The sequence below is a fragment of the Camelina sativa genome, chromosome 8, assembly GCF_030686135.1.
Source record: "Camelina sativa cultivar CO46 ecotype springtype chromosome 8, ASM3068613v1".
In the NCBI taxonomy this organism is placed as follows: domain Eukaryota; kingdom Viridiplantae; phylum Streptophyta; class Magnoliopsida; order Brassicales; family Brassicaceae; genus Camelina; species Camelina sativa.
In genome coordinates, this window is record NC_141887.1 from 10,170,077 (window position 1) to 10,195,434 (window position 25,358).

Sequence of the window (25,358 nt, forward strand, 5' to 3'; positions counted from 1 at the left end):
CTCGACTTGCAAGGTAAGTACAAAGTGAGTTCAATTTTTAATGTTGCTGATTTGGCTCCATTTGTGGCAGATGATCCAGGTTTACGGTCAAATCCTTTTCAAGAGGAGGAGAATGATGTGATCATGGATGGAGCTAGGGAGGAGGAGCTTTTAGCTGAGCTTGAACCCGAGGAACTTGTAGCTGAGCTTGAACCCGATGAGCTTGTAGCGGAGGAATCATTGCTTGTACCTGAAGGACCAATGACTAGAGCAAAAGCTAAGAGGCTAAGAAATGCACTAAATGGACTTATTCAAGAGCTTATGGCCAAAGAGAGCATGGGAAGAACTATTGGGGATGATACCTATCAAGTCCAGCCTACTTTGAGCCTAATTCAAGTCCAAGAAAGCCCAAAATAATCACTTTGTTTTTTTGTCAAAGAGGAGTGACGAAAATTGAGTTTAACTCACCTTGGGAAGGACACCTTGGGAAGACAAAGTTCAAGAGTTGAATCTTCATTAAACTATCTATCTTTATTGTGTTTTAGTTTCAAGAATAATACTTGGCTTTGTGACCAAGTTTTCTATCTCTATATAAACTCATCTAATCTCATTTGAGAATCATCAATCAATTTTCCTTTTCATTTTATGAGTTTATCTCTCTGTTCTTTGTCTAGAACATTTCTTTGTTTCTTAGTGTGTAATATCCAAGCAACAGCCTCCTTTTGTTGGACTAGTGTGTCATATCTAGCAGTGATTGGAGTTGGGAATATCAGCAACCTTCCGCAACTGCTGTGCGACCCCTCAATCCATCAAATCTCCCTTGTTGCACCTTGCACCTTGGCGAGTTTCTATCCTTTTTAGTCCGGCTGAGTGATCCTCGAATTTTTGGCGTATCAAAACCCGAAGTAGGAAAAAGGGTACAGCTCCTGCTAATGACTTAGGGGTGTCTTCACGCTAGCGTGATGGTGAAGACACACAACTCAAGCTTCCCAAAGCTGGTCGCACCCAAGGCTCTTCATTGGTGATGCTATCCATGAGCCATTGGTGTAAGGTTGGAGCTTGGCTTATCGAATAGATATCCTTGGGATGCATACTATATGATCTTGCCTTGCTTCCCTTGATGATCCTTGGGCCTCGCTGATACCATATTGATGTTCCGGACCGACTTTTATGCTCCTACGCGAGCTGCTAGACGATGGTACCAATGTACCGGTTCTCACCGCGGTACGGCCAGGACCCGGGTTCCATCATTCCCTCCCTCTTGAAAAGGTTTTGACCTCAAAACTCTGCCCAAAACCTGGATCAAAGAGGAAACCAAATCAGCAGCATCAAAAGTTCAACCAAGGTCTAATTTTATCGGGATCAAAAGGAAAAAGTAAGGCCTTAAGAGAAAAGGATAAGACTTCCCTGGTAAGGCCAGCAGCATTGGTCGCTCATATCCCATCATGAAACTTGGTTGCTTGTGGGGACTCTCCTGGATGCCACACAAAGGTTTGGTCCGCACCGAAGTGGCAAAGATGACTGGCCATAGGTCCCTGTGCGGTGACGGCCTTGGCGCTATGGATGGAGAAAGGTGGCACGGTATTGGCAACTCCTAGCCAGAGCATACTACTTGAAGTAGTCAAGAATAATACCGAGTGAAAGAACCCTTCAATGACCATCTTCGGTTGCTCCTCTTGCTTGAAACTCCCCATTACCGAGTGAGCACCGGATAGGGAACTGATCATACGGTCAGAATCTTCTTTGGCGTCGCCTAGTGGTTCGATACGCGTCCAGGCTGTAGAATCACGTACCATGTTCTGCTCCGAGCAAGGCAGTCAAGGGTTGCTTGGTCTCGATCAGGAACGGTAAGGAGTTTACCGATGTTCGCTTGATTGCCTGGGCTTGTACCACCGAGTATATGTGCTTGGTGATCTGGCGGCTCGGCTGGCTTCTCTATAATTCCTCCTGGGCCAATGACTCCTTCAGGACCGACTTGTTGATCGTGATCCGGTCCTAAGCTCAGCACACGGTCAGCTTGCTCTGTTAGGGCGTCATCCTCAGTCAAGTTGGTATCCGGCCTGTTCCGCATCAAGTCACCTTGTTCCGGCCGGTGTTGAACTCGCGGATCCGGCATTGGCGAAGACACAAGGGCCGAGTGTTGGTTCCGTGATGATTCTCCATGGGTGTAAGATGTCGCTACTTGGCCCAACATTTCTCCAAGGTTTTGGAGTTGAGATTGGATAAAGATCAACTCGTCCATGAATTTGTTGCTCCGGGAGAATGCACCAGCGTCCTTGGGGCTTGTTCCCTTGACTTAGCCCAAGGTCCCACAATGCTTGGCTTGGTTTTAGCTCGGCCGCGGCTGGACTTGTTGGCCGGTGATGCGCGTGGTGACCAGCTCGGAAGATCTTGTGTTCGGGTACGGTACGCACTTGACTTGCTGGATGATCCGCACGGTGACCAGGTCGGAATTTTGCGGGTACGTCTCGGGTACTCCTTCTGCAGCTCTCGGTGATATTGCGGTGGCACATAGTAATGACCCAAGTGTTCGCCTTCGGAGTCTTCGTCACTTTTCGGCCATGACTCGCGATGAGGTGTGGCTTGTGGAGCTGATGGCCAATGGCGGTCCGGTGTTCCATGCCCTTCTTCATAGTACTCTTCGTACCATGTTGCGTCCTTGACAGCTTCTTGTTCCGGTCCAGTACCATGGTGTTTGTCGTACCATGGTTCGTCCTCGGTAGCCTCTGGTTCCGGTTCACTACCATGGTGTTCTTGGTACCAGGGTTCATCATCGGAATAACGATCTTCATGCTCCATACTTGATCAATATTGAATCAAGCATTGGCTAACAATCACGGCCTTGGAACTACGTACGGTCAACGGTACGGACAGCTAACGGCGGTCGGACGGTGGTACAGACAACTGGTACGAACGGGCAATGGTCGGACGTTGGTACGGACGTCAGGTACGGACAGCCAATGGTGGTCGGACGTCGGTACGGACGCCGATGACAGACGGCTGCTACGGATGGCCGATGATGATCGGATGACGGTAAGGACGACGAGTACGGAGGGCCGGAGATAATCGGACGACGGTATGGATGGCCAATGGTGGTCAGACGTTGGTACGGACGACTGGTACGGACGGCAACAGACAGCTGGGACAGGCGACCGATGGTGGTCGGACAACAGTATGGACGGAGGGTACGTACGGCTGGTATGGACGGCCAATGGTCGCGGTACGGTCGGCGGTTGCTGTACGGACGACGGTTGCAGTACAAACGGTGATTGCGGTACGGATGACGGTTGCGGTACGAACGGCGGTTGTGGTACGGACGACGGTTGCAGTACGGACGGCGGTTGTGACACAGACGGCGGTTGCGGTCGATAAGTCCTTTGGTGTACGGCTATATCGAACGGTGGCAAACGGTAACGTTGGACGATCTGTGACGCGTGGCCGTTCGAGCAGACCCTACACAAGGATGAATGCGTGGGTTCTCTGTTTTTGGGATCGACACAAATAGACAGACCTTGGACAGCTAATGATTGAAAAAGGTAAAGCAAAAGTAAAAGTAAAAGCACAACAAGACAACCTAAGTTCAAAACAAAAGAAGGACCACACGTGCTAGGACTCTAGACGCTACACGTGGTTTTTAGGCCACCACTAACAAAGACCAAACAAAAGAACATGACCTTTTTGGATCTAAGCTAAAAATAGCGAAGAACAACTCAAGAACATCAAAGACTCAACAAGAGCAAACTATAAACAAACGAACCAAGACTCAATCTATTACTGATGGAAAACGTAAAGAGAGGAAAGATACAACCTTGTGAGGAACCTTCGGCTCTGATACCAGCTGATGTGAACCCGGACTACGGACGTGGTTCACGGACATACAGACGGAGGATACAGCGGAGCGGATCGGAGAAGCGGTTCGGTTAGGGACGAGAATGGACACGAATGGACGCAGAACAGCGGACGAATTGGAACAAGGTCGGTCAAATAGAGGGGGATTTGATGAAATCCCGGATCCTCGGTCATGGTACACGGACAGATGGACAGATGGTAGGACGCGGCGGACGCTGCTGATAAACGGACACTGCTGATGGACGAGTGAACGGGTTGAACGCGGATGTACTAGAGAGTCACGAAGAGATACTCGACTCGTTCGGCTCTAGTTAGGAAGCGGATGGAAAAGGACGCTGCGTACGGACGGACCGACGGTGGTTCATACGGTCGGACGGACGCAGCGGGTGAACGGACGGTGGATTGAGTCGACGACACACAGGAGATGGCTCGGCCCGTGATACGGTCGGACTAGAAGGTCTTGAACCCGGTTCTTGAACCTTCTAGGGTTTCTCTAGAGCCAAGTCCCGGACTTCAGCGGCAGAGAGGAGTGAGACAAGAAACAAAGATCCAATCTTTGGGAAAATAATTTCTATTCAAGTCTGCCTTTTTACAATGAGGGTTTAGGCCTTTATATAGGCAAGGCTTACATAAGGGGACACTTAACCCTATAATACGTGGCCAGGATCTGATCCATACACTTGGCCATAAAGTAAAAAGCAAAAGAAAAAGGGAACAAAGACCATCCAACGGTCATAAGAGAGTTCAAAAGAAATAAAGGAAATGAAGGAAGGAGATAGGGATGCCACGTCATTGGTGGGACGTGGATGGTAGGATCTTCACTTCCTTGGCCCATTATCTCGTCAATGAAAGTTTCCAAGTCATGAGCCAAGCGGGAACAAGGTGAAGATGCACAAGAGCTCGCTGCCTCGTTAAAACCCCTTCGGTAAACCCATTGGGACAAACCCGAAGTAGGAAAAAGAGTACAGCTCCTTCTAATGACTTAGGGGTGTTTTCACGCTAGCGTGATGGTGAAGACACACAACTCAAGCTTCCCAAAGCTGGTTGCACCCAAGGCTCTTCATTGGTGATGTTATCCATGAGCCATTGGTGTAAGGTTGGAGCTTGGCTTATCGAATAGATATCCTTGGGACGCATACTATATGATCTTGCCTTGCTCCCCTTGATGATCCTTGGGCCTCGCTGATACAATATTGATGTTCCGGACCGACTATTATGCTCCTACGCGAGCTGATAGATGATGGTACCAATGTACCGGTTCTCACCGCGGTACGGCTAGGACCCGGGTTCCATCAACTGGTCTCCGGCCTTGCTGCAAGAGACGGGACTTAAAGACGTCGCAAGGATCGTGCTAGGATCACCGGACCAGACCATCAAACAGGTGACATGAGCGCATCTCCCATGATCCAGGACGTACCCTATGTGATGACAGGTCCATAGCCCGCGTGTTTGACCTCTTCGGGATGCCGAATAACCTGCAGCTTGTATTACCAAGTATCGACGAACGTCTGTGGGACTGCCCTGCGGGTCATCTCTGTCTACGTGGATATTTTTGCCGATTGCGGTCTGTGGTTCCCCATTCCCGAATTTTTGACGAGTTACTGTGCGCGACGGAAGATTGCATTCTTGCAGCTGTCGATCTCCACCATCCGTAACACGGTAGGGCTTACAATAATTGTGAAATATATGGATATCAAGATGAGCGCCGACGTTTTCGAGCTGGTCACTCGATTTACTCATGACAGTTCGGGGGTATGTTGTGCTTGTTGTACGCCAGGTCTCACGATCATGCGTGGCCAGAAGAGCCACATTTATGGCAAAGATCCCAACACGACCTGCCGTCCAGCTTGGAACGTTACTCCCTGTAGCCACTACTGGGTTGGGTTCGTCTTCTTTTGATCTTTCTAACACCGTTTTCTGATTCGTTTATTTTATTTTCGTAGGCGATCCTCCACCTTCTATTGAGCAAGCTTCTGCTTTTCTTTTTAGCCGGACTTTGCGGTGGCTGGACGTTCTTTCACACCTCAAGACTTGTAAGTTTTGGTTGACTTATCTTCGTCTTCAAGATTTATATGCTTTCGTGTCTAAGGCTCCTATTTTCTCTGCAGGTTTGCGGACTGGATTGCAAATGGGAGACTGCCCAATGCCATGCTATGCTGACTTTTTTGATGCCGAGGACGCACCAGTTGTCGCAACCGAGGTTGTTGCGCCCAATGCCGGAGTTGGCACGGAGATTGTCATGGTGGAACATGAAGATGGCGAGGTGACTGTTCCCGAGGGCGAACTGAGTCGTCGGACTCGTTCTGCTGAGATTGCTTCGGCTCATGCAGCGAAGAAGCCTTCCTCGACATCCTGTGGGAGTGCTCCAGCAGCTGGTGGTGGCAATCGTTCTCGAAAGAGATCATCACGCTCGAGTCCTCGGAGGGAGGTTGGAGGAAGCTCTAGGCGTTCCAATCACGCGGAGAATGGACGGGATGACGTCGATCACTCGTTTACGTTTCGTTATGACGTGAAGGATCAGGCGTTTTGCGGCGACTCTCGTGCTTGTGCAGACCTCGCCAGCAAGATTCATGGTGACTTTGTTCCGCTTCCTGATCCTGGAGAGCAAGCCGTTTGTTGGCAATTTCAGGTTATAATATGATCCTTCGGTTCATTTTAATGTGCATTTTTATTAGTTGTAATTCAACTATTTTCCTTAATCTCTTAGGCGATGAGCTGGATGACCAGCCTTGTTGGCGACTACGAGGACAAGGTTCGCGCGGCTAGAAGGGAGACCGCGCTTGTCCGTGAAGCGTTGGTTCAGGCCGAGAAATCGAGCAAGGTGGGTGAGACGCTAGTCAAGGAGCTGACAGCTTCACTTAAGGAGTCTCAACGGAAGCTCAATTCCGAGGCAGTGCGTCTCAGGAAAGCGCGAGATGATCGCGTGGAGGAAGAGCGTGCGAAGGCCGCTGTTGTGATCGGGACGCATCGGGAGCGTATTGAGCGTATGAGGACGCACTTGATTGCAGCGCGCGAGAGACAGCCTCATTTGCTCGTCCTCCACCGAGTGACTGGAACTAGGCAATGTCTTCAGAAGCTGATCGACAGAGGAACCAAAATTCCCGAGGGTAAGATGGAGCGTCTCGTAGCTAGCCACGCAGAATTTCAAGCGAACATTGACGAGGTTGTGGTGCCGCTGCTTCCTGACGATGATATGGAGCCATTTCCGGAGGTTGCTGATGGAGGAGCTGGTGATAATGCTAACGAGTGATATGTCCTCGTATTATTGCTTGTTGTTCTTGTTTTCCTTTTGGTCATTGCGAACTTGATTGCTGATTGCTTTTGTACATTGGTTGCTTTTGATTTATGAACTTGATTATTGCCGATTTCCGTCTCTTTCATTATGATGAAGCTGCTTTTGACTTTCATGTTTCTTGTTGCGCAAAGATTGATTATTCATAGAATAGAGATGCGACGTTTTCGTAGAATAGAGATGCAGGACGTCTCTTGGCTTACCCTGGATATGTTGTTCTCCGAAACTTCCTAAGTAGACAAGACGGACTTATCGTACCATTTTAGGTGCGGTACGCGTGACCGGCTTACCCTGTAGGTGCTGCGGGAATTGCGGGTATGCGAGTCAGGGTCTCGGCTTACGCACACCAGTTCTCGCTAGCTTTGCGAGTCTAGGCTCGGCTTAAAATGTCCTACCGAAGTAAGGACGTGGGCTATTTCACCACTGCACCCATGCAGAGCGCGTTTTAGAGCTGTACACCTGGCCATGGTTTTGCTCGAAAATGTTTCGTTGCGAAACTATTATTTTTTATTAAAGTTATAGTTGGACCTTGTGAAAGGCTGCCTACGTACCCTCGAAAGGGATCAAACCATTCGTAGTTCATATTACAAGTAAATGCTCGATGACGAGCTTTTTTTTATATATATATTTTTTTTTGCGGTAATTGTACTAAGGATAGTAACGCTTGAGGTTGGCAGAGTTCTAGGATCGCGGGACTGGCGTGCCGTTCATCTCGAGTAGCTGGTAGACGCCGGGTTTGACGATCTTGGAGATTGAGTACGGACCTTCCCAATGCGCGCCGAGTTTTCCAGCGTTCTTCTCCCTTGTATTCTCGTAGACTTTGCGGAGGACGAGGTCGTCCTCGGCGAAGTAGCGAGATTTGACTTTCTTGTTGTAGAATTTTGCGGCAGCTTGCTGGAAGTTCTGGATGCGCAGTAGAGCTTGGTCGTGCTCTTCTTCAACGAACAGGAATCTGTCACACAACATTTTATTGTTCAAGTCAGGGTTATGCACGAGCATGGAACGTCAGAGCGTGGGGATTCCAAATTCGGCCGGTGCGAGTGCCTCCATGCCGTAGGCGGGAGTGAATGGTGTTCGACCGGTAGATGTGCGTGGAGAAGTTTTGTGAGACCACATGACGCCATCGAGTTCATCGGCCCAAAGACCTTTCTTGGCGTCAAGGCGTTTCTTAATTCCGGCAAGTATTGTCTTGTTAGTTGCTTATGCTTGTCCGTTGCCCTGCGGGTATCTCGGAGTCCAGAATCCTTCAAATTGAAGGGAGATGAATTGAGGGCCGTTGTCGCAAACGATCTCGTATGGGAGTCCATGCCGACATATGATATTTTCCCAAACAAAATTTCTGGACTTCGTTGGCTTCGAGCGAGACATACGATTCTGCTTCAACCCACTTGGTAGAGTAGTCCGTCATGATCAGGAGATACTTCTTCTGATTGGATGGAGTCAATGGGCCTACGATATCCATTGCCCACCGCACGAAGGGGTAAGGTGGTGACGTTGCTAGCAGAAGTTCGGTCGAGGAATGGATAAACGTTGCGTGGCGCTGACACTTTTCACACTTGGCTTCAAATGCAGTACGATCGGCAACCATCGTTGGCCAGAAATGTCCATTGCGACGGATTCGAAGTGCTAGAGCATGCCCTCATGAGTGGTTGCCGCCAGCGCCCTCGTGGACTTCGCGCATGATGTCATTGACCTCCATTCGGATCCCAACGGAATAGGTTGCCGTCCAATAGTGTGTATTGTACACACTTAGCGCGCAATCGCCTTACTTCCCACTTATCTTTTGGCATAATCCCATCCGCGATATATGCTATAATTTCCGCTTGCCAGTCATCGTGAATGGAGATATTGTGCGCGGCAGGGGCTGGAGTAGGCATGGCGGGGGCTGGAATAGGCGCAGCGGGGGCTGGAATGGGGGCGGCGGATGTGGTTGTACTTGTGGCCGTTCGACCTGATCTTCTGGCGGCTGAAACAATTGCTAATACATTGTTCAGGCTTGTTGGTGTGTCTGTTGAGGGTGCAGCTTCAAGAAGCTTGGCCGGAGCGGGTGGTAATTAGTTGACGTTGATACTCGGTTGATCAATGCTCTCTACAGGAATTACTCTTCGGAGATCGGGATCAGATGTGGAAGCAAGCGTTGCAAGTGCATCATCCGGAGCATTGTCGCTTCGTGGAATCTTGACGAGCTCAAAGAACTCGAATTTATGAGACAATTCGCGAACAACTTTGAGGTAGGCATCCATGCGCGCATGTCTAGCGATTAGTGCTTCATACTCAGCGTCGTTGTTAGAAGCGGAGAAGGCAAGGCGGAATGACTACTCCAAGATTTCGCCTGTTGGCGAGGTTAGGCATACGCCTGCTCCCGAGCCCATCTTTGACGAAGCGCGATCTACGTGAAGTGACCATATCTCGGGTGGAGGGGTGTCAGCTTCTAGTTCAGGAGAGAGTTCAACGAGAAAATCTGCGAGAACTTGTGATTTAGCGCATGTGCGGTTCTTTTAGTCTACGTCGTACTCGCTCAACTCTACGGCCCATTTTCCTAGGCGTCCTGACTAGCTCGGGCTATGAAGAATTGTCCATAGAGGCTGATTTGTCAAGACTTCGATAGTGTGAGATTGGAAGTAGGGGCAGAGCTTTCGGGCTGAAATTACAACGGTTGTGGCCTCAACGAGCTGGTCAATACGAGGAAGAGGAAAACTGTCTTTCAGACAAGCTTTGTTGAGGTCTGTGAAGTCGACGCACACTCTCCACATACCATTCTTCTTCTTCACCACGACTGGGTTACTCAGCTAGTCTGGATAGCGAACTTCAGTAATTAATCCCGCATCAAGTAGCTTACGTACCTCGTCATTGACTGCAGTTGTTCGTTCTGCACCGAGCTTTCGACGCTTTTGCTTAACAGGATTATAAGTTGGGTCGACGTTGAGTTCGTGGCTGGTAATGCCAGGATCAATCCCGGTCATATGGTCTATCGACCAGGCGAACGTGGTTGCATTTTTTCGTAAGAACTGAACGAGTTCGTCGCTTAGAGCGATTGGTAGCTCGGTGCCGATGCCTATGCAGCGTTTGGGATCGGAGAAATTGATGTTTACTTGTATCACAGATTCCTTCGAGGGTGGTGTGCATGGATCTCGGACCGGCTCTGATTCAGCAATCACGAATGCCCTTGCATTGCGCATCTTTTTCTCGATGATGAAGCAAGTCCGCGCCATCTGAGGATCTCCGCGAAGCGTGTAGATACCGTACGCGTTTGGAAACTTGACGCACTGGTGGTAAGTCGAAGCGACGACACGCATCTTGTGAAGCCATGGCGTTCCCAGAATGACATCGTAGACGATGGGTTTGTCTACAATTACGAAGTTGAAGCACTGCATCGTCCCACCGACGTAAATTAGAAGCGTTATGGTTCCTACCGTCATTATAGTCTCGCCATCGAATCCCGTCAGTGGTTGCATTTCATGAGTCGTGCTGCGAAGATCAATATCCATCTGGATCAGAACGTCCTTGAATATCACATTGACCGAGCTCCCAATGTCAATAAGAATTCTTGTCACTGAGCTTTCTCTAATCACCATTTCTACAATGAGCGGATCGTTGTTTGGACTAGCGTTGAGTGCGTCTTCTTCAGTAAACGTAATAGGATCGGCAGATTTTTTGAACGTGCTGCGATGGGAGGGCCAGCTGTGTTTTGTTTCTGCTTCGCGGCAGTACGCTTGGATTGACCGAACAGAGTCGCGACAAGTTGACAAGCCACCCATGATCATGTTAATCATTTTGCGAGGAGCTGGTGGTTCATCGTGTTCTTCGACGTCATGGTTTCGTTACAGGGGAGGAGGTAGGCAAGCGATTTCTCGTGCTCGGTCATTTTGTGCCCGTGCTCGGTCATTTTGTGCCGCTGCTTCCTCCTCACGCTGCCTTTCGTGCTGTTGCTGGTCTGCCAAACAGTACGGGTTATCCTTATGCGTGTTAACCTTTCTTCGTTCTCGCTCTACATCAATATCACCTCTCTTGTACTTGTGAAGAAGAAGGTATTGAAGTGTTTTGCAATCCTCTATGGAATGTCCGCCAAATTAGTGGAACTCGCAATAACCGCGTTTGCCTTTGTAGGTAGGACCGTCAGTCTCACGATCGTACTTGTTCCAACGATAGCGAACATTGACGCCTTCCTTCCTTTCTCACTCTTGGCGTAGTCTCTGTTGTAGTGCTGGCGGGGCTCATAGTACTCTGCCACAACTTTGTTTTTCGAGCCTGGGGCTTTTTTGGTTGCTTTCTCTACCGCATCGGTCTGGTTGGGGTTTTCTTTCCCTTGGTCTTCCTCCACCTCGATGTATCGGTTTGCGCGCGCAAGGACTTCGCCCAAGGATGGGATGGGTAAGATTGTCAGGTCGTTTTTGAACCTGGTTACGTGGGCAAGCGCGTTCTTTAGAGCTCCTATCGCGGCATCGTCGTTGATGGCGAGCTAAGAAAAGACTCCTTTGAATATGGCCATGAAAGTTCGCAGCGACTCGTTGTGCTTCTGACGCATTCTCCATAGGTCGGCATTTGACGCAGGGACGTGCATGAAACATTGGTGATGCTGAAGGAAGGCAGTTGTGAGTGCTTCTTAACCATCGATCGAATTGGCCTTCAGCCTTGAAAACCAGTTCAATGCCTCACCGGTTAAGCTCTCGACGAACAGTTGAGAACTTCCCGCGTCTTCCTCTTCTGGTGAAAAGTACAAACTACCAATATGGATGGACATCGACTTCAGGAAGACAGTGTGATCCCCCTTACCATCGTACGGTATCGGCTCTTTCTTGTTGGTATCGGGGTTGCGTCTTACTCTTGTGGTGAAAGGCGAACGTCGCGCCTCTGCTAGCACAGTCTTGAGCTTTGGTGCGGTGCTTGTTACGCGGTGCATCTGCGACGTAATTTTCTTCAACTGAGCACGCATCTGCTGAACTTCCTGCTGAAGGGCATCGGGTTGCTTCGGCCCAGAACGTTGATCTACGAGCATCTGGTCAGTTTGGAAATGCATTCTTGGCTGCTCGCCATTGGGTCCAATGATGATCGACGATAGTCGAGGCCTTCTGTTAGCGTGTTGCTCACCTCGCGGAGTGTTGTGTTGAGCTTGTGAAGGGTTACACTCAGCATGCGGAGGGATATACTCAGCACGCGGAGTATTGCGTTCAGCTCGCGGAGTGTGCTCAGTCCGCGTAGTAGTGTGCTCAGCTCGCGGAGTGGTGTGCTCATCTCGCGGAGTGCGTGGTGCTAGCGTGTCTTCGTCTCGCACGTGTCGATGTTCAGATTGTGGAGACATCATTTGCGTGGCTTGTCCGCTCATCCGGTCCAGGGTTCTTCGTACTGCTTGATCGAGCGCGGCCTGACTGATAGTAACGCCTCTACGCGCGTGTCTGGGAGGAGTAGTGCCTGCGGGTGCGCGGTCAGTTGGGGTGACGCCGTGGAGCTGGTTCGTCCTCGAGCGGGTACGACCCCATATGGTTGGCATGGGGGACACGATGTGAGCTGGGGGAGAGCGTGGTGCGGAGGAGTCGACGCCTTTGTTGCTGGAAAGATCGGTATGAGACATGCTTCTGATTTTCCGAAAACGCATGTCTTCAAACTCTATTCGTCAAATGAAAGGATTCCGTCTGGTCCCACGGTGGGCGCCAAATTGTTGATGTGTTAAATCGACAATATAAATAAAACGAGTCTTAATGGGGATGAATCAGAACTGGTCCTTTTATTAACGTAGAATTGAAGTGAGGGTTTACAGAAAATGACAATTAATGAGCTAAGCGCAGTTAATACGAAAATAATTGCTCTTCTCTCTCTAATTGCTCAAAAAGTGGATGCCGTGATGTGACAATATCATCAGGTATTTATAGTGAGCCATTGACCTAAGGTTTTTTCTGTCTCTTCTGCAAATGATGATTTTGCCCCTACGGCCAGATGGGCCAAATCCAAGACTTTAGACCCGAAATTTCCTAAGATCTTTTGTTTGGGCTTCTGTAAATGTTGGAGGCAAAACCCATATCCAACACGTTTCAGTTCCTTCCAAATATGATAGCCAACAAATTGGAGGAGCAGCTTGAGGATGACAGAGGCTTGTGCCATTGTGTTTGTTATTTCAGAAGTTTACTCACTTTAATTATAATTTTGTTTTTCCTTTTCTTTGTACGTACCAATGAACCATTGTAATTTAACGACTTTTCTCTGTGGATTATTGTTGTATTATGTTTTCTTTGCTTTTAAAGTTGCAGAACTTAGTTGGGATATTTTCTCTAAGATATTTGTAATGAAGAAGGATTTTTGGTTGTATTAGTTGTAACGCTCAGTCGTCTAATGCAAGTGACATTGTAGACAATATAAGAAGCACTACACAATTAATTCTTTACTTAGCACAAGCACTAGTTAGTGTTGGAGTAAGCTTGAAGTAAGTTTGGAGACCAATCTTACCAAGAAATGGAAATTGAAGATTATATTTAGGAGATATCTAAATATAATAGAAGTTATAGAATTAGAAGTTTCCTATTAGGATTAGGAAAATATACTAAGGAGATATATATATATATATATATATAAAGAGATGCTGGGTTGAAGCATAATATATGAATTGTGAGTTCAAGAGAGAGTTTTGAGATTGAGAGTTTTGGAGAGCTTTAGTTTTTGAGGAATTTTTCTAAAGTTACTAAAGAAAAGTTGTTCTTTAATCTTGATCTCAAAGTTCTAAATATATTTGAAAACTAGATCTGGTATCAGAGCTTCAGAACGATTGTGAAGGATGGGAGATCTTACCGTCTCCACCATTAAACCAAAAGAAGGAGGAGGAGCTTCTTCTATCTCTTGTCCGATGTTGAATTCAACGAACTACACCGTATAGGCAAAAAAGATGAAATTCGCACTTAAGGTCCAAAAGGTGTGGGAAGCTATTGAACCAGAAGCTGCAATAGACACCATCAATGAAGAAAAGAATAATATGGCCATTGCTCTGCTTATCCAATCCATACCGGAGTCTCTTACACTACAAGTCGGCGAACTTGATACAGGTAAGAAAATATGGGAGGCAATCAAAGCAAGGCATGTAGGAGCAGAGAGGGTTAAGGAAGCACGCTTGCAGACACTTATGGCTGAATTCAATGGCCTAAGAATGAAAGACTCAGAAAAGATCGATGATTTTGTGGGAAAGCTATCTGAAATCACTTCTAAGATAGCCGCATTAGGGGAAACCCTTGAAGTACCAAAATTGGTGAAAAAGTTTCTCAAGTGTCTTCCAAGAGCAAAATATATACACATGGTTGCTTCTTTGGAACAAGTATTGGACCTTAATAGTACAAGTTTCAAAGACATCGTTGGACGTTTAAAGGCTTATGAGGAAAGGATCAAGAGGAAGAAGAATCACAAGATGAGCAAACTAAGTTAATGTACTCAAGCATGAAAGGACAATATAATCGAGATTACAATGGAGAATACAGAAACAGAGGACGTGGAGGAAGATCTTCTTACATAGGAAGAGGTCGCAGACGTTTTGGTGGCGGACGAGATTTGTCAAAAATAACATGCTACCGGTGTGACAAGACAGGACATTTTGCTTCTAACTGTCCTGACCGCCTACTGAAACTACAAGAAGCACAAGAAGAAGAACATAGTGAAACAGCAAGTGCCGATGCTCTTATGATGCATGAAGGATCCACTTGACAAATCACAAGACCTAAGTATCTTGATGATTATGTCTTGTCATCAATGGAGGAATGCTTACTTATTGTCCAAGAAGAAGGGGAAAAACTTTTGTTATACTTAAATGATGAGCCATGGAACTTTGATGAAGCAAGTGAATCAAAAGAATGGATCATGGCATGTGAGGATGAGATTACATCTATAAATAAGAACCACACATGGGACCTTGTTGATCTACCTCAAGGAGTAAAACCGATTGGTCTTAAATGGGTTTTTAAGCTTAAGAAAAACTCTGATGGCAGCATTAACAAGCACAAGGCACGACTCGTTGCTAAAGGATATGTGCAACGTCATGGGATAGACTTTGAAGAGGTTTTTGCTCCTGTTGCTCGGCTTGAAACAATACGTCTTCTTGTCAATCTTGCAGCATCTAACGGATGGGAAGTACATCACCTGGATGTGAAAACAGCATTCCTTCATGGAGAGTTAAAAGAGACTGTTTATGTTTGTCAACCAGAGGGCTTTGAAGAGAAAGGGAAAGACGATAAAGTCTATAAGCTGAACAAAGCTCTATATGGACTAAGACAAGCACCAAGGGCTTGGAACAACAAGTTGAATCAAATTCTTTGTGAGTTAAAGTTCAACAAATGTTTGAAGGAGCCCTCAGTTTATAGAAAGGTAGTGGAAGGAAATCGACTTGTTGTGGCAGTATACGTTGATGATCTATTCGTTACAGGAACGAACAAGAGTGTTATTGATCAGTTCAAAGAGGAGATGGCATTGAAGTTTGACATGAGTGATTTAGGGAAGTTAACATACTATCTTGGGATTGAAGTATGTCAATATGAAGGAGGTATCACACTAAATCAACGTCAATATGCCTTAAAGATTCTGGAAGAAGCTGGGATGCAAGACTGCAATCCAGTTCATACACTGATGGAGATAGGTCTGAAGCTGAGCAAGTCTGAGAAAGAAGAATCTATCGACGCCACTGTCTACAGGAGAAACAGCCGATGTCTACGGTACCTCTTGCATACACGACCTGACTTGTCGTACTGTGTGGGAGTCCTAAGTCGGTATATGCAGGATCCTAAGGTATCACATGGTGTCACAATGAAGAAGTGCTTGCGATACTTAAAGGGAACAATTAACTTAGGCTTGACATTCGAACGATCAACAACAAGGGTGCCGAGGTTAGTAGGCTACAGCGACAGCAGTTACAATGTCGACCCTCATGACGGTAATAGTACAACAGGACACATCTTCTACCTTGGAGAAAGTCCAATAACGTGGTGTTCTCAAAAGCAAGACACATTTGCCTTGTCTTCATGTGAAGCTGAATTTATGGCCGGAAATGAGGCAGCGAGACAAGCTATTTGGTTACAGGACCTACTCGAAGAAGTGACAGGAGAGACATGTGAGAAGGTTACAATTGAAATTGACAATCGGTCAGCCATTGCTCTTACAAAAAATCCGGTGTTCCATGGTCGTAGTAAACATATTCATACAAGGTACCACTTTATTAGAGAGTGTGTTGAAAATGGACAAGTGGAGGTGGTACATGTTCCTGGGGATGAACAGAAAGCTGATATCCTCACCAAAGCACTTGGTAGGAACAAATTCAAGGAGATGAGAGATCTCATTGGCATGAGAGAGGTAGCTGAAGAAGATTTCAAGTTTAGGAGGGAAAATGTTGGAGTAAGCTTGAAGTAAGTTTGGAGACCAAGCTTACCAAGAAATAGAAATTGAAGATTATATTTAGGAGATATCTAAATATAATAGAAGTTATAGAATTAGAAGTTTTCCTATTAGGATTAGGAAAATATACTAAGAAGATTATATATAAAAAGATGCTGGGTTGTAGCATAATATATGAATTGTGAGTTCAGGAGAGAGTTTTGTGATTGAGAGTTTTGAAGAGCTTTAGTTTTTGAAGAATTTTTCTAAAGTTAATAAAGAAAAGTTGTTCTTTAATCTTGATCTCAAAGTTCTAAATATATTTGAAAACTAGAGTTAGAGAATTAAACTTTGAATTACATCAATGTGAGCTACAAAAAAATAAGTCAAGATGTCAAGAACTGAAGCTACCCGGGCCAAAAAAAAAATGATTTTACAACCATATACCAAATTAGTTTCCAAGTACATTACACGTTTCAAAACTTCAATTTTCAAAACACGACGTTGTTTCGTTATAATTTCATTGAAACAGTTCCTTTAATATGTGATTTCAGGTGAATATCTTTTTATTTTATTATTAATGTGAATATCTTGAGATTCCTTTTTATAGAAAAATTAAAAGGAATTATGACAATTAATTGAGTTCCTTAGCAGATAATGGAAAATTAGAAATAAAATAGTTTTTTCCAAACATTTGTCCATATACACTTTTTTTGAAAATTGTCAATTATGACAGAAATGCCCTTACTAATAGATATAGTGAAGTTTTTAGGAGTTTAAACCAAAAAAGAAACAGTAAATTCATGTTAGGAGTTTTTGAGTGTCAAAAATCAGTTTGTAAATTGATGATTTCTGGTCTAAATTGTTCAGAAAAGACTTTCTACTATTTTTTCAAGTTCTGAAACATTTAGATTATTCATTCTACAATTTATACATGTTTTACGAAGTTTAGAGGAAAATTTGTTCTAAAAACTTCAGAAACTGAATTTTGTATGTTCTACCAAATTAAGAATATGTATTCTACATTTTCTTCATTCTACATCAATTCAGAATATATTTTCTATGTTTTACCTTGTATCCTAAAAGAAGTAGAATATATACCATAAACATTTTAGAATTCATAATCTGTAAAACTTAGAATACTCTAGAAATAGAAAGAAAATAAACTAAATCAGGAAAGTGAATATTTTCTGAATAATCGTAATTTATGGTTACGATTCTGTATTTATTGTTTAGATATGTTCTAATATATTTTAGAATGTGTATTCTAAATTATTTAGAAGAAACACAAAAACAGGAAAAATTGACATTCGACATAACTTATGATATTGTGATCGGGTGTTTACCATCTCTTCCACCTTCCATGAAAATTTCACTTAATTGTTTATGATGCAAATCTACGTTACTTGTGGTGTATGGACACATGGTGCAAACAAGGAGTGGAGATTTATTGATGATGAAGAAAAACGTGCGAGATTACTGACTTTGCAACCCACTACGTCTCTTAAAGAGTTGAAGGTGATGGTTTCAGAAGACTATGAAATAGAGCAAAGTATATTTGATGTGGAATTCAGTTATTTACCCACAAAGGTTAAAGTTGATTCTCCTCCCGTTGTATTGACAAATGATAGAGGAATGAAAAATTTTCTTGCATATCTGAAAAGGAAAAACATGATTCGGTTGTGTGTTACGTTCAAAGGAATAGTTGATGATGATAGGAGTAAAGTCCAGTTCGATCTGAATAAGGACCCACATGATACAAGTGATGGTGATGATGTGGGAGTTGATCTGGAAAAATCAGTAGCTATTATTTCAAGGAATTCACATAAGCCAACTGATGTTGTATTAGAAAAGCCTACTGATGTTAATCTTGGTGATGGTGCTGGTTCAAAATTGGAAGATTCAATGGTAAAGAAGGGCGGATATTTTAGCAGTAAGGAAGCTTTACAGGCTACTATGGAAATGTATGCAATGACCAGCTTATGGGGTTCTTCAGTTTCTTTCTTGCTTTCATTATAAAGCTAACTAAATGGTCAAAAGCTACAAGACCCCAAGGATAACTCCTAACCTTCTTAAGATCCATGACCAGCTTGATGTATGAATGTGGTATAGCTTTCTTCTCATCCTTAGCCACTACCAACCCAGCAATTACACAAACATACACAAACCGAATCTTATCTTCTATTTTTCCCCACGATGGAGCTGCTTCAAGGTGGGTCTTCATCAAACTTTGAATGGTAATGATACCACCTCTCTTCAACACTTTACTCCAAAACCCATTATCATCTGTCCATTCCTCTGAATCACCACTAAAATCATCATTGAACTTTAGCCCAGTAACTACATGAAATTCTTGCATCGATAATCTAAGCGGCTTCTTACTGAACAAAAACTGCAGCTCATGTCTTCGCTTAGTCACCAACTGCCTACATCTGATGCTGTGTATCAACCGAGCTGAGTACCCAAGACCATTCTCATACAATGCAAAAATACTTGCGAAAACTGGATCACCCTTCACAATCTCATACTCCTCTGGTAATGCACTCTTGATTTTGTTCAAAATAGACATTCGACATGAGTTATTTATCTGCCCAACTTGTGGCTCACTTCCATATTCCATAAGCCGCTTAGGATACCTTTTTTCCATTCCTGCCAAATAAAACAAAAATGAATTAGTATGAATTAGCCACAACTGAATCAAATCAAATCAGATATGCGACTTCAACTTTTCGAAAAAAAAAATACAGATTACTAAAGGAAAAATGATTGCCAGCTACTTGAAGTATATGCCAATACATGACCACACATACAAACAATATATGTTAACTACGTGAACTATTGTCGTCACATAAGGACATCCATAAACAAACATAGGTTATGTGTACAACACCATAAACATTAAATTTTGGACGGAATCTGGTGTTGACCGGCGTTGACCAGTGTTGACCAGAAAAAAATATTCAATTTTTTTTCTTTTTTCCTAAAAATAATAATTTTTTGTTTTTATATATTTTTATAAATAAATAAAAAAATATTAAATGATTTGTATAGTTTACAAAAACAAAATATAACAACAAAAAAATATAAGAAAATTATGTACCAACAAAAATCAAAAATTTTATGACAAACAAAATTTGTGGTATATCTAGTAACTAATTTTGTTAATACAGTAAATATACAAAAGATAATATAATAAAACTGTACCACCAAAATTTTATGTGTAGTAGATTTTTTTATAAAACTATAACAAATATATACCTTTCCGTTTTAAATATCATTTTTTTTGTTTTGTATTTTCAAAGATGGGGTTTTAAATATTTTTTTCTTTTATACTTATTTATAAGATTATTTCATTTGAAATATATCCAAGGCATTGCCAACTATTTCTTTTTTTTTTAATATATCAACCTTTGATTTTACAAAATCAACTTTTGTTTTTTAACTATCTTCTTGATATATGTCTTTCATGTAAATAAATAGAATTTTCATTATTTTCTTCCTTAGTTTTTCTTATTAAAAACAAAGAAATAGTTGGTAATGTCTTGGATATTTCAAATGACATAATCTTATGAATAAGTAAAAAGAAAAAAAAAATTAAAACCCCACCTTTATAAATACGAAATAAAAAAAAACTGATTCTTAAAAGGAAAATGTATATATTTGTTATAGTTTTATGAAACAATCTACTACACATAAAATTTTGGTGGCATAGTTTTATTATATTATTTTTGGTATATTTTCTGTATTAACAAAATTAGTTACTAGATATATCACAAATTTTGTTTGTCATATAATTTCTAATTTTTTTGGTATATAATTTTGTATTTTTTTGTTGTATAACTTTTTGTTGTTTTTTTGTTTTTGTAAGGAAAGTATACAAATTATTTAATCTTTTTTATTTATTTATCAAAACTACATAAAAACAAAAAAAATATTATTAAGAAAAAAGAAAAAAAAAACATTTTTTTTGAATATTTTTTCTGGTCAACGCCGAATTCCGGCCAAAATTTAATGTTTATGGTGTTGTACACATAACCTATGTTTGTTTATGGATGTCCTTATGTGATAACAATAATTCACGTAGTTAACAGGACATTTATATTGTTTGTATGTGTAGTCATGTGTTGGTGTATACTTCAAATAGCTGGCAATCATTTTTCAATTACTAAAAGTATGATTTAAGAACAAGAAAAATCTGATTATTAGTTATAACCAGTTTTGAGAGTATGGTGAGTAGAGAAGAGACGCCCAGTGGAGCTACATCAACTCATGAAAGCAGAGTAGCAAATCGCAGCCCCCTAAAATTCTTTAGACTAACGGTAATACATGTCACACTTTGATATGTACACAAAATGCAGTAGACTATGATTTAGGTGTTATTCAAATTTTGACAGACAACATGTATGACATAACTTGTAATCGCTTACTAGTTGTGGCTCAATTGCAGAGCCATGTCATACTGCGCTCGCAATTAAATACACACAGAATTCTGAATTAGAAGTAGATAGAATTAATTGACATCTAAGATAAGAGAAGAGAATAAGCAAAGCAAGCATTTGTAAATCATTTCACCATTTTTTTTTTAGTAGAAAACGTGACCAGTAGAATTGAATTAATAATTGATTTTAGTATTTGTAAATGTGATTAATTAGTCTATAAAAAAAGTGGAGAATTTCGTGTAAAGGCTTACAATATAAAGCATCAGCCTAACTAAATCATTAGATAATGCAGAACATAAATATAACAACATTGGAAGAAGAAAATTCTCTTAAGCGGACTTTATCATTTCATTAAAAAAACACTAGTGCGGTAGATGCATCTGTTAAACAAGTAAACTCACTACAAGTCAAGAAAACTAATACTCACGAAATTCAAGCTTACTTCCATCAATTGTAGATATATAGACAGAGCTGAGTACTTGAGTCCAAGTCGATATTGTTTAAAACAAGGCTTCATCAATATATTATTACTCTCAAAACTGGTTACAACTAATAATGAGATTATTATAGCTGTGTGTTTTAGATCAAAAATCCCAAATCCTAACCCAAATCCCATATGATTTAAATTATAGTTTTTGTAAAATCATCGAAATTTTTGTAATTTTTTTATCTTTGCAATGTGGAATGAAATCAAGTTTTAGAAATTGACATAAGCTTATGAAACTAAGAAATCATAATAATCAACATGCAAAAATTGAAATCGAGTAAAAAAATCTGGATTGAAATCTGGGTTGAAATCGAGTAAACAAATTGACATAATCTAAAGAAACTAATACATCATAACAATCAACTTCCAAAAAAATCCAGAAATCTACATACCTAATTCATGGAGAGATGGAGCAATGGTGAAGATGGAGATGTGGTGAGATGGAGAGATGGAGATGTGGTGAGATGAAGTAATCTTTCTTCTTACCCAAGAAGCCTAAAACTAAATAAGACGAAGCTGTTCACTGTTCTAGGCTTATAGCATCTCCCGTCTCGTGTAGTTGGTGTTAGTGTTGATATAGTAGAAGCCCGGTGTTTATCCCGCTTTTCAAAATTTTAAAGATAATGTTATAAGTCATTATACACGCTATGTTAGATGATTCTACCATAACGTTAGTTAAACGGTTTAATTCAGTTTTCGTTAGCAATATGTTTATGCTATAATATATTATGTTATAGCAGGATTTTAGATGCAATTATAAGTGTTTTGAGAACACTGGTTTCTTGTTATTTTGAAATTGACCCGGAACCTGTATTAATATTAAATCCCCTAATTCACCATTTCACTATCCAACATAATACATAGTACATAACACAAGTTTAAAATCCATAAGGAACAAGACAAGTCTGAAGATAAAAAGCAAATCCATAAGATAGATTGTAAGTCTGAAGTAGGAGACAGTAAACCTCATGGTTAATTTAAGACATGATGATTACTTTGTCCTCTAGCCATGCAATGATTGTGCCAATGGCATCTTCCATCATCTCGATTTCTTCTGATGGCCTCCAAACTGATGCATCTCTTACGTTGACAATATCTACCCACACTTTAACTGCATTAGAACCCAAACGAACAAAGTGAACCTTTTGGTCTAGATCGTTTGTTGCCCATCGTCCTTCAGCAACAACCAGCTTCTTTCCGGTAATATCCATCAGTCTGCACTTCTTATTTTCCTTTGAGACAACTTCATTGATACGCTGCAATGTCAAATAATATAAGCCAACCAACAATCATATGACTTGACAGAAACAACTTCATAACATATCGAAAACATTTACCTGAGATTCCATGATAAGAGACTGTGAATGCGGTAGAGTTTTCTTAGTTGGAGAGCCTGGACCTGTTGCATCCTCAATAGGTGATTTAGAACATGTTGAGGATGATTTTGCCTTTATTGTTGATGTAGAACCTGATGGTATATTAGTTGATGGAGAATTATGTTTAGGAGAACTCTCGCCATTCTGAAGAACAACTTTATGGGCAGGCCATGCTACATAAGTCATCAAATAGTCCTCCAGGTATGTCGTGTCCATTGTAGGCCTCCATATGAACGTGTCAGGTTGACATACTGAATCCACGAATACTTTAACAGCTTTTGGCCCCATAGGAAGACCATTAACTAATGCAGATGGTTCTTGTGTGTGCCAATGACCCTCAGCAACAATCAATTCATCCATAGACAAATCCAGTAGTTGACATTTGTTCAGGGAACTTCCATTTAGGCCAAGTCATACACATTCACAAAAACACAATTCAAATAAGAATATAGTAAAGGACAAAAAATTATCTAGAAAGGACAATAAATTTTACCCTCGGCGCAATGTCTTCTAATTGGACCTCTTTATCCAAAAGAACACATTTATCTGCAGGCCATGCAATCATCTGTCCAACAACTTCCTCAATAGTAAACATTTTAGTTGCAGGTCTCTAGAGGAATGCATCTAGTTTCGTAGCAGATTCAACCAACACTTTCAGATCCGTAGGGCCTAGACGAGAGTCATTCACTATGTCATCAAGATCAAAAGAAAGAATACGCCCCTCAACAATGTTTTCATCAGTGTCAGTCCAATCAACCAACACACACCTAAGGTGTGATTTTTTGTTTACACTCTACAAATATTGAAGTCGAAAATAAACATATAGAAATTTAAATAAGCTTGAAGGAATAACTGATCATATATAATAAGAATAAGGAATTACTTTCTCTTGGAGCTGAGTTTCACCAATTTCAGGCTCTAGTCCCTGTAATTTAAGAAAGCAATGTCAAATTCCATTTTATAAATTAGCAAGTTAATGAATACTTGAGAATTGTCAAAGTAATTAACTAACCTGCTTCTTTAAATCCATAATTTCATTTTGCAACTAATTTATCTGCTTTACTAACTGAACTTGCTTCTCTTGCATGTCAGCCATACATTTGTTCTTAATTTGGAAACTAGCTAATTTGGTCTTACTCATGCCTCTACCCATTGCCCTCAGCATACCAGGATTGTCAGGTCCCAAAAGCTGGGAGAAATGATCTACATCCGGATTTGTTGTACTTGTTGGACCATCAGTACCAACCAGTTCAGCTGCCTTTTTCTGGATAAGAGGAAATACAATATTTAATGGGTAACAAAATCACTAAGCCACACACCAATTTGGAACCTACAATCTTTTCTGCGACATTCGTATTAACTGGTGTACCATCTTTTTTGGTACGCGACTTGACCCAAACCTTTAGCCTTGTAACTTCAGATGGATCCTTGCTTTCAACTTTCTGTGAAAAAAACAACACATCAATTATCAAGGTAGATCTTACCAGATCAAAAAACATAGATGGTAGTATGCTTACCATTTCTTCCGTAAGTCTGACCATTCTTTTATGACTAGTAGTGTGAGGGATCTGTTTCTTCCTCCTTTCTTTAGCCGTGTCACTCACAACCTAACATTTAAACATGTTATTAACCATCACTCAAATATTAAACTTACATAATTTAAAGTCAATAACTTAAAGGCTTGGCTTGTTTTTGCTTTCACAAATTTATGCCAGTCGAGAGGAGAAATGTTCATTGGTCTCAGATTAATCCTCTGCTGGTTATTCTTAGCCTCATTAAGTTTCCTGACAAAGCGTGACTTGTATGCCTTCCACAGATTTCCCATCTGCTTCGGCACATCAATCATTTGAAACTCTTCATCAAGCTCAAATCTTGCCTGCACTCAGTTACCATTAACATGTAATTATTAAAATTAGCATGTTCTAAATAAACAATAGCATGTTCTAAATAAACAAAGCATGTTCTAATATAACATTCGTGATTTCTTGGATTTTAATAAGATGTTACTGCATTGATTTGCAGAGCAAAAAAATATTTAATAAATTAGATATAATATTTTCTATTTTTAAAATATAAGCAATGTTGTATCTTAGTTTTAAAATATATATGTCATTATTAAAAAATTTAGGGATGCATATATTTAATCTTAGTTTTATAAATAAAGTTAAGTTTTTTAATTATTCTAAATAGTTTGTTATTGTTTCCTAAAATTTCTGAAACAATAAATAAAATCTGTTAAATAATTTCAAAAATATTGTTTTATTATTTTATAAACCAACATAAGCTTTTCTTTGGTTAGTTATTAAATTAATTAAAATGCAATGACATTTTTTGTGATATGTCACATGATAGTATGGTCAAATTTTTAACAATATTGCTTAGATAAGTACAATATATAGATTTCCGAGACCAGCTATAAGTAAGGGTCCGGTTCAGGATCCTGCTCTTAAAATTTCCTACTTAATTGATCGTGGAACTAATTCATGGCGGATGGATTTGCTTAACAAGATTTTTTGATCCTTTGGATGTTGCATTAATAGGGGCGGTACTTTTAGGAAGTTTTCGGCAGACATACTCTCTTCGTTGGCATTTTACGAAGAATG

General features: G+C 41.7%; 2 protein-coding genes and 1 pseudogene across 2 annotated transcripts; 1 reads left to right on the forward strand and 2 right to left on the reverse strand.

Annotated features, from left to right (window-relative positions):
• The first annotated feature begins 5,566 nt into the window (after positions 1-5,566).
• On the forward strand, positions 5,567-7,078 carry LOC147939879 (uncharacterized). The gene is made up of 4 exons (XM_087461068.1): positions 5,567-5,711; positions 5,772-5,861; positions 5,937-6,457; positions 6,536-7,078. Exons 1-4 carry the CDS (start codon positions 5,567-5,569, stop codon positions 7,076-7,078), a joined length of 1,299 nt encoding a protein of 432 aa, XP_087317194.1.
• A 15,278-nt stretch (positions 7,079-22,356) lies between these two features.
• Positions 22,357-23,350, reverse strand: LOC147939880 (uncharacterized). The gene is made up of 3 exons (XM_087461069.1): positions 23,253-23,350; positions 22,717-23,167; positions 22,357-22,635 (listed from the first exon to the last, which is right to left on the reverse strand). The coding sequence occupies exons 1-3, from the start codon at positions 23,348-23,350 to the stop codon at positions 22,357-22,359; spliced, it is 828 nt and encodes a 275-aa protein (XP_087317195.1).
• Positions 23,351-23,365: 15 nt separating this feature from the next.
• Positions 23,366-25,345, reverse strand: LOC147939881 (uncharacterized; annotated as a pseudogene).
• Between the last annotated feature and the right edge of the window lie 13 nt (positions 25,346-25,358).